Here is a 9,842-nt window from a genome sequence, read left to right as displayed (position 1 = left end):
TTACAAGTCATTATAACAGATACTCTTATTGACATACAAATACACATCATTTTTATGGAAAACTGTTAAAACTTAATCCTCGTAACCCAGATTATATAACCATATATTTATTACAAATATATTATATTTCAAATTATATTTGCCTTGTCCATCTATCCAATTTTTATTTATATATTTATCACTTTATTTACCGTACTTTTATGGTAAATAAAAATAATAATATTTTATAATCTTATATTTTAAAATATTTTAAAAAGATAATTTAGTGAGAAAAGTAAATAATTTTAAAATTAAATAAATAATAAAAATTAAATTAAATATTTAAAATTATAAAAATAAAAATACGACACTTTTCGCAAATCGCAATATAGAGTTATGCACCTTGTTGTATTGTATTTTAATATATATGATTAGAGGTAAACCCGTTTTTAATTAACTTTTATTGATTTTTCTCAATTTTTTCTTAGCGTTTTTAAGCCCTACCTTTTAAAATTTTAAGTGGCTTGGTCTGTAAAAGCCACTACTAACCCTTAAGCGGAAACAGTATCAGAGAGTTGAAGGGGAAAAGCTAGAGATATACACAATGGGCGGCAACGGCGAAGAGATCCTTATGTTGGAGGCACCGCCTGAAACTGCTCGGCCATGGGCCTCTGCTTCCACTGCCGAGACTTTGGACGCATTACCCTACATTGACGACGACTACGGGAACCCAATGGTCAAGGAAGAGGTTGATCGATTGGTCGAAGAAGAGATGCGAAAGAGTATCAAGAAGCCAGCTGACTTCCTCAAGGATTTACCCCCTCTTCCCTCCTTCAATTTTCAGGTTATTGTCCCCCCAATTTGGGCTTTTCTTTGGAATACTTGAGGTTTTTCTTTATTGAAGTTTTAAAAATCCATGTTTGGATCTCAGCATCACCCAATGATTGGCAAAGAATATGAGCGCGTCAGAGCGGGTAGGCCACCCGTGACCCTTGATTTTTCTTCACGGTATCAAGTTGAACCACCGCCCATGAATAAGAGAAACGATGAAACTGCTTGGAAACAGGCAGTTCAAAGATCTCAGCGCTCATTGCAACATCAAGTAATTAGGTCAGTTTCTTCTCTTAGTTATTTGAATAAGCAAGAAAGAATAGATTAGGATATTTTATGAAATTACCTTTTTTTGCTTTCATGATATTTTTGTTCCATGCTTCTGTGAATCATTAAGAAATTAATTACGTGCTTCTCTTCTATTTTACTGTGTTATTTCGTTAAGGATTCTAGTTTCATGGCAGTAGTTGCTTTTTATTCAAGTTGTGATGAATGAAAATCCCTCGTCAGTTAAATTTGGGGAAGTTTGGGGGCCATTCCACCTAAAATTTTACACTGTATACATATAACTTCTGATGCTGTTTGCATGCAATGTTAAGATTTTTGTCTTGTATATCTTTGCTTGGTTTCAGGTTGGAAAATTTGGAGTTGATGTTAAAATATGGCCCTGATGTTTGGAGACAGAACAACCAACGACTGGGAGGATTTTTGGCCAGGTTTTTCCCTAATAACTGCAACATTGATGTTATTTTCATGGCAAATTGAAAGTGGTTTTGCTTCTTGTTTGAATTGGTAGATTTAAGCTAAGAGACTTTTGGGAATATGTGACTTATGGCAGAAATGCACTCTTTCTGATATGATGGATATGGTGCTACCAGTTGTCATATATTGAAGTTCTCAATCTACAGGAAACAAATTTTAGTTGTTTTCCTTGGCTAAAGTGACAGCCTTAGGCTAGATTTGGCAAGCATGTCTAGCATAAAAGCCAACCTTGTTTGATTCCATAGGGCCTCAACAGGTTGGCGGTTTAGCATTTTTGTTGATTTCTACCTTTGCAGTCCAAAGTTTTGGACTTGTGGAGTAAGATAAAAAGTGTCTAAAAATATGATATGGATATGTAGGATAACTAAAAAGTATATTAGTACAATTTCTAATACGTCAAATTTATTATCTTTAGATACTTAAATTATTTTTAATAGTTAAACTCTTACACGTTAAACTCACAACCTGAAGTTGGACTTCATACGTCAAGAAAGATATAAAGAAGGTCCAGGTACAATTCTTTTGTCCTTTTTGGGTTAGGTTAAGATTAATTATTTACTTAAGGTAATGATTGTAGGCCTAAAAGTTTGAAGCCCAATTGCAATAGAAGAAAATCTTACTCTATCATACATTCCACCTAATTTTCTTCATTTTGATAGCGGGTGTAACTCTGTCTTGAAGATAGTGTACCCATTTTCTGTTTGTTTTCCTAAACTACCATGTTACCAGAGTAGAGAAGCACATCTTACATCGACAATTTGCACAACTACACTAGCAAGCAATCTTTTCATCTGATGTCTCTTCCTTAGCTTTGTTATATTCTGTGAGAAGAAGAGTCAATTTTTTCAGAGGAGTGTCTGATGCATATCTTGTGTCAGTACCTGTGTCATATCATATTGACATGAGTATGGTGCTTTTATGCGCCTTGGTGTAGGATCTAGTCACGGGTCTAGACGAGGAAGAATTCTTGCTTCGACCTATGGTTACTCAAAGAGGCAGATTCGTCCTTGATTTAAACCCCTCCAAAAATAACATTTCTTTTTTTATAGAATAATTGCTTACCACTTTATTTCATATTGGCAGCCTTTCATAGACTGTTAATAACAAAGGAAAGAGTCCTAATTGACATAAAATAGAATTCCTAACTTAGAGTTTATGAAGGAAATAAAAACCTAATATAATAGAGAAAATAAGTAAAACTAAAACTCTTAATAAAGCCTAATATAGTAAAGAAATTAAATAAAACTAAAACTGTTATTGCAATAAAAGCATCCACATCAGTACTCCCCCTCTCGGAGTTGAGTTTGTCCTCAAGCTCAAATTCAAAATAAGCTTCAAAACTTATCCAAATCTACCTTATCATCATCTTGCTTGCCTTCAACATCTCGTTCTTATATCCAAAATGACCTTTTACATTTGTGTCCCATGGAATAAGACTTGTCACATATATAACACAACCTTTTTGCCCTTTTTTCCGCTATTTTTTCCGTGTCAATTTCTTAATAAATGGTGCAGAAGAACCTATTTTGTTGTTGTTCCCTGTTGGTTCCATTGTTTGTCTCCCTCCTTTTGCAATGCTCTTAGTTGTTAAAATGTTTGAATTGCTGCTAATGTTTTGGGAAGTTGGCCAGTTTAGGATGGCTCGAGACGACAGTTTGGAAGAGACCTTTTGTTTACGTTCCAATGTGTGAGTCATATTCATTGCAACTCCAAGGTTTTCCGCTTGTTGCATCTCAATATCAATTCTAAGTTCCTCTACCAACCCGGCAGTAAAGAGATTTACTTGTTGTTAAGGTTTAAGATCAGTAGTCCTGGCCAATAGTGATTGAAATTGGTGTTGATATTCCTCTACAGTCCTAGTTTGTCTCAGGTTGGCCAATTTCTCCAAGGGATTATTACTCATAGGTGGCCCAAACCTCACATGACAACACCCTTTGAAGCGCCCCCAATCAAGATTTGCCTTCTCTTCTTCCATTTGATCAAACCACAATTGTGCCTCTCCTAAGAGATGGAATGAAGCTAAGCCTACTTTGTCTTCTTCGTTAGTCCGTTGATTGCCAAAAAAAATTCATATCTTTTCAGCCACCATAAAGGATCTCCAACACCATCATAAGTGGGAAATTCCTTCTTAGAGTATTGTGGCACCATGCACCCACCTTGTTGCGAGTCTAAATTCCTTTTTCTGGCTTTGCTGCTGCCCTGTTCCTCACTATGTGAATACCCTTTCGTTGTCTTTTGGACCAAAAGAGATAACACTGCCATTTGCTCCTCTAATGCTTGTTGCCTTGTAGCCATTAGTGCCATGAAAGCCTCCAGTTTGGCTGCCAAAGTCTTTTTGTCACCCATGATAGAAGGCTCCAATACCAAGTTGTTATGCAACTTGGCGTAGGATCTAGTCACGGGTCTAGACAAGGAAGAATTCTTGCTTCGACCTATGGTTACTCAAAGAGGCAGATTCATCCTTGACTAAACCCCCTCTGAAAATAACTCTTCTTTTTGATAGAATAATTGCTTACCTCTTTATTTCATATTGGTAGACTTTTATAGACTTTAATAACAAAGGAAAGAGTCCTAATTGACATAAAATAGAATTCCTAACTTAGAGTTTATGAAGCAAATAAAAACCTAATATAATAGAGAAATAGGTAAAACTTAAATTCTTAATAAAACCTGATATAATAAAGAAAATAAATAAAACTAAAACTCTTATTCCAATAAAAGCATCCACGTCAGGTGCCCAAAGTGGTTTAGTTGATGTTATGTGGACTGTACAGAAAAGAAAGTAAATTCAACTTTAAAAAGAGGATGATATTTGGTGTCACGTTTGGTACCCATTGTTTTAGTGAAGAGGTCTAGTTTGTATGCAGAAACAGCTTTTCCGTATATGGTAAACTGTTGCCTTTGGTTTTGTAACATGGAAATGGACTTGAGGATGTTGATGCACTGCTTATTTATTCAATTTTCCCCTTTTCTCTTTTCCATTTTTTTTTTTGTTGGGGGTGTGGGGGAGGTTCTGTGCTTGTTAATATGTGTTACTTTCCTTTCCATGATTCAATGTCAGTTTGTGTTAGGTAAGATTATCAACTTAGGAAGAAGAATGATCCCAGAAAATATGCTGATCATGGTAACTTATTTTGGCCATAGTATAAAGTCAAAAGTTCTTAGAGAACCATGGCTTATGTAGATAATGTATTAACTAAAGCATATATGGAGATAATAGAAAAAGGATAAAATGTTTTCCATGGGAAATATGTTTATGTTATGGTAACTGAAGTTGTACTTAGAGCTGAACTTTGGTGAGGTTGAAACTCTATAGTGCTAGCCTCTGAGTCTCTGATCATGCTATCTGCATATTTTGTTGTTTAAGTTCACATACTCACTATATTCTTTCTTTTTCTTCCCTTGTTACTCAGCAGGATGCAAAAACTAGCTCAACAGCAAAATGAGAAAATTGAAACTGTAAACCGTGAAAGAAAATTTCATCAGGTAATTTTAATTTCAAACACGCCCCATCGTACCTTGATTTGGTGCAATCTTGTAATAAAGCTGATAAGCATATTAATTCATCTGACTGATCAGCAAAACACTGCATATGAGCTCAATGCTTTGTCCACGCAATGGAAGGAGCTTTGTCTGAAAAACATTGAAATTCATGCTGCCTGTTCTCATACTGAAAAGCATATAGCAGAACTCAGGAGAGAAGCTGCTGAGAGGTATCTACCTTTTCGAGTTGGTGTGCATTTTGCATACCAGGCTTTTTCTAGCATCGAGCCTAATTAATCTTTACCATTGCAGAGGCTGGAACTTGGAAGCTAATTTGGAGAATGGTGCTTTGTCACCTTCAACATAGCAAGGTATGCTTCCTGTCATAGTAGTATTTAATTCAATTTTGATGCTCTGCTCAGTATTGGTTCAACGACTTAAGTTTTAAGCCAGAAATTTTTTATTCCTTGCTACTTTTTCTTAAGTTTATAAAACTTTTTTCTTTTAAATTAGGACATGACCTGGAGGAAAAGACAGGGGAAAGGTTGAACCTTACATCTTGACCTATTAGTGGTACGAGCCATAACAAGTTCTAGGTCAAACCTAAGATGCTGTAATATTTTATATTTCTGCGAGGGTGTTTCAGTGTGGGTTCACCCAGATCTACCTATTATTAGTCCATTTATTATGGGTATTATTATTTATGTTGCCTGGGTTTGGGGTTGCCTGTCAAGTGTATGTGCCTGACAGATTTATGCCTATTTTTTTTTCTCATATTATATGAGGATCATAACTCAAGATCCATGTTCCATATGTGTCAAACATGGCTCGACAGGTGCTTAAGAAAAATAGAGTCCGGGTAACTTATGGTTGTTTTAGAAAAGTAAAATTGTATCATCTTCTTAATCATCTCAAGATACTAATATGGTATGTTGAAAAATATGATATTTTGTTCATGATTAGACCTGTCCGTGGGTTTGGCCAGGTTGCAGCCGGTTTACTATTCATAAATTAATAAATATTTATATTTATATATTTTAATAATTAAATTTTAAATAAAATATTTTCGTTTTATTTAAGTTCAATCTAGGCAAGTCCGAAGTTAAAGAACTCATGTCCAAGCTTAGGTTGGGTCGGGGCTATTGAGCTAGATGGCCACCTGACCCATGGACAGATCTTTTTACAAGGTAGGAGAGTTCTATTGTCGAGAAATAAGATTCGGTTTTCACTAAAAAATGTGAAAAATTAAAAGATTTGAGTAAATTAAAAGAAGAATTTAGTGAGAACTGCATTATTCACAATTTTAGCTAATGTGAATAAGTTGATCATGTTGTGACTTAGATATTTACCTGTTGATTTGTTGGATGCACCGAGTATTGGAACCATGAACTTTTTATCAAAATGCTTGAATAAAGCTACAAATTGTCTACTTTCGATGATGCTGTTTTAGCAATAATCTCCCTACAGTAGTAACACTAATGTACTTGAGTGAGAGAACTGGGAGTGGAGGCAAGGGCTCTTGTGTTGATATGGACATTTGAAATACCACATCCCAAAACTTAGCTGTCAAGGTTGTAGAGCCTAGGATCTTATAAACCCCACCAAGGAAATCCCATACTTGTCTAGGTGGGATTCAAGTACTATACCTAGCAGTTGGGAACATATTAGTCCACTATTCTCTGCAATCTTGGCGTCCATGTGAGTTAGCAAACACTGCCGCATCAACGTCACCATCTGAGCTGTGGGTTGACTTTGCCTTAATGTTTTCCAAGCCTTGGGTGAGCACGGCAATATCAATGTCACCACTTGTGCCGCATGATTGCAACTAAGAGACATTATGGCTGCCTTTAATACCAATCAATATGGACTTTGGGAGAACCAAACTCCAAAAGCTAGTTATTGAGGTTGGAGAGTCTAGGTTCAACAGCCTACAAGAAAATTGCATACATAAGTTCCCATGCTTTCCTATGTGGGATTCAAGTCTGGGCACATATCATGTGGCTTAATAATAGTTGTAGGATTGACATCATTCAAGCAGGTACAAAAGGATTTACGACATTTACCACCCCCACCATATTAGGATCTAGTTGGGAGTTGTTTGTGTGTAATCTCTTGTGACTTGGAACCATTGATTTCTGCCGGGTAGCTTGATTGCTGTACTGTACTATCACTGCTACAAACATTATGATTCCTTGTAGCTATATTAAGCTTTGCCTTTTATGAGCCACTTTTCCCACTGTAAGCATATGCAACAGGGTTTTCTCCCTCCCCTCCCCTTCCCCTCTTTTTTCTCTTCTCAAATTCATAAATTTTGGTGTCCAAATAATGGAGAAACATGAATGAACTGCCGAAAGTCAATATCTCCACAACAGAAGCAGAATTATGACTCCTCGAGTCAAACATTTTAAGATTACCATTGGAATATAATTATGACATTATATCGAAAATCTGTAGTAAGATTAGTATAAAGGATATTTATATATGGGTTAACATGAGCATATATGGAAATCATGCCATTATTGTTTAATGCTTTTTACGTGACAGGTTTCAAAAGATTTGAGATATATATGGCGTAGTGAAGCTCAGAACTGCTGTAGCGTCCTCGAAGCCACCTTCCCAGATGCACATGGATGGAATGTTGTAGCAGTTTTTAGGGGCCAGGATTACATCCTGCATCTACTTGTGAACTCGTTTACCTGCTATAAATGCATTCAACTGAATTGAAGTTTTGTTTGTACCATGACTCATTAATGTGTTAGACTGGATAGATGTTCCTTGGTCCCCATGGGAACTATGATTTTCATTTGGAAAACTTTTATTATGCTCTTGATATGCGCCCAATCATTTTGGTTGTAGATGGTCATAATTCTTAATATATAAACTATTTATTAAATATTTTACTGAGTTGGTGTTACTCCCAATCGAGTCATCAACTCGGTTAAAAAATTACAGAAATGTCTATTTGTAATTAAAATAAGTTATACTATTTGAGGGTATTTGTCTTATTATTTACAAATTAATTAAAATATGCATATAATGAGATTTGAATCTACACAATTGGATTACTAAAATCTTAAATTTATCACTTATCTAATGTTTCATTTTAAATATTTTATATAATTTATTTTAATATACACAAGTTATTATCTCTATTATTTGTATATGTTAATAATATTGTTAATTGAGTTCGTGTCACAAATAAACTTGACATTAACAATTGTTGATAAAATCATGATAAATAATTTTGTTTTACTTACAATACAATCTTTTTAATTTTATTATCGTACATATTTATATGTATGTTTTATTATTTATTGCATGCTATTTTTAAACATAAATATGTGTTCTAAACCCATGGTTTTCACACTTGTATGTGAAAGGATTTCTAGTATTAATAATGTTGTTAATTGAGTTGGTGTCACAAGTTAACTTGATCGATGACAAAATCATGATAAATAATTGTAGTGTATTTTGTATTATTTATTTGATGTATATATGTTTAAATTTCGTTCTACTCATAGTTTAATTTATTTTTATTTTAATATCGTACACATTTCATGTTTTATTATGAGTAATTAGTTTTAAATTATACGTTTTATTCTTTATTATATATTATTTTAAATACATATTTATATTTCAAATCTGTAATTTTCACACATATCTGCGTGTACTAAGATTTTTAGTAATATAATATGATGATTTACCTTATTGAATGCCACGTTTAGTTGTGAAGGCACGTTATGAGAATTATGTAGAATCATAATTCACCTTTAATCATATTTCAAGTAAGCTTTCCCAAGTTGAATAAATAAAGAATGGAATCCCACTCTTAACAATTTGTAAAAGGTGAGTGAGTGGCATGAAGGGCTTGACACATATTCTACTTATGCATTGTGAGAAACGTGGAGAAGAAGAAGAGTGAATCAAACAATTTGGATGCTTATCCATTTTCATACGATTTGTCAAAAGAATGAACAAATTTCTTTTTATAAGCTCTTCATTTTTGTAACACCCCTAACCCGTATTTGTCGCCGAAATAAGGTTACGGAGCATTACCGTAAATACCTAACTCAAATCATTCATTTCCAACATTTCATAATCATTGCAAAATCCAATCAAACACATGCATAACATCCCTAATTTGAGACCTCGAGGCCTTAGAAACACTTTAGAAATGTGTAACAGCTCGTTTTTGGGTCAAATCGAAACAGTGGTTTCGGGACCACAAATCTGAAGTAGAAATATTTATTTTGTTATTATTTTAAGGTCTACAGCATGATAGAATAATTGTGTGAAAACTTTGTTAAGAAATTTTATCGATTGAGTGTCCAATTTGATTAGAAGGACTAAATTGTAATAGGTGCAAAACTTGAGTTCTCTATGTTAAAAGTGTCTAATTTTTATGAAATTCTAAATTAGAGGTCCTTAAAATGATAATTAGACCATTATATTTTAATATGGACAAAAATGGACATGGTTAGGTAAAATTTTGAAGTTTTTCATTAAGGGCATTTTAGTCATTTGGTAAATAAAGACAAAATTAACAAATAGAAGTTTCCATATTCTTTAATTTAGTCCCCCTAGCCGAAATTTACAAGGAGAAGCCATAGCTAGGGTTTGGCCAACTTCCAAGCTCGATTGTAAGTTCGTTCTTATCCCGTTTTTAACGATTTTTATATTTTTGAGATCGTTGTAACTTGATTTAGCTATTTCAAGGACAAATTTGAAAGTAATATGAAGTTTAAAATTTTACCCATGTCGAACATGTATGTAGTTTGATGTTTGAT

The 9,842-nt window shown here is 34.1% G+C and overlaps 1 protein-coding gene across 4 annotated transcripts; it reads left to right on the top strand.

Moving 5' to 3' along the window:
- Positions 1 to 415: 415 nt before the first annotated feature.
- On the top strand, positions 416 to 8,010 carry LOC108483919 (pre-mRNA-splicing factor SPF27 homolog). Of its 4 annotated transcripts, none has more exons than XM_053029994.1 (7): positions 416 to 823; positions 911 to 1,089; positions 1,443 to 1,526; positions 4,989 to 5,058; positions 5,152 to 5,285; positions 5,368 to 5,426; positions 5,569 to 5,853. In XM_053029994.1, exons 1-6 carry the CDS (start codon positions 584 to 586, stop codon positions 5,420 to 5,422), a joined length of 762 nt encoding a protein of 253 aa, XP_052885954.1. In that variant the 5' UTR covers positions 416 to 583; the 3' UTR covers positions 5,423 to 5,426; positions 5,569 to 5,853. The 4 variants fall into 4 exon arrangements, with proteins under 4 accessions (XP_052885954.1, XP_017642950.1, XP_017642951.1 ...); XM_017787461.2 differs by having other exon boundaries at positions 4,986 to 5,058; XM_017787462.2 differs by lacking the exon at positions 5,569 to 5,853 and adding an exon at positions 7,600 to 8,010 and having other exon boundaries at positions 417 to 823.
- Positions 8,011 to 9,842: the final 1,832 nt, after the last annotated feature.

This window comes from Gossypium arboreum, chromosome 6 (assembly GCF_025698485.1).
Source record: "Gossypium arboreum isolate Shixiya-1 chromosome 6, ASM2569848v2, whole genome shotgun sequence".
Lineage (NCBI taxonomy): Eukaryota > Viridiplantae > Streptophyta > Magnoliopsida > Malvales > Malvaceae > Gossypium > Gossypium arboreum.
The sequence above is the reverse complement of the archived record's forward strand: the minus strand, read 5'-3'. Positions and strand labels throughout refer to the sequence as shown.

What these genes read in the sequence shown, in the direction of transcription:
- LOC108483919 (XM_017787460.2), top strand. Translation starts at nt 584, where the DNA reads ATGGGCGGCAACGGCGAAGAGATCCTTATGTTGGAGGCACCGCCTGAA. An exon ending in CTGGGAGGATTTTTGGCCAG is followed by an intron (nt 1,527 to 4,985) that starts GTTTTTCCCTAA and finishes CTTGTTACTCAG; the next exon opens with CAGGATGCAAAAACTAGCTC. An exon ending in GTGAAAGAAAATTTCATCAG is followed by an intron (nt 5,059 to 5,151) that starts GTAATTTTAATT and finishes CTGACTGATCAG; the next exon opens with CAAAACACTGCATATGAGCT.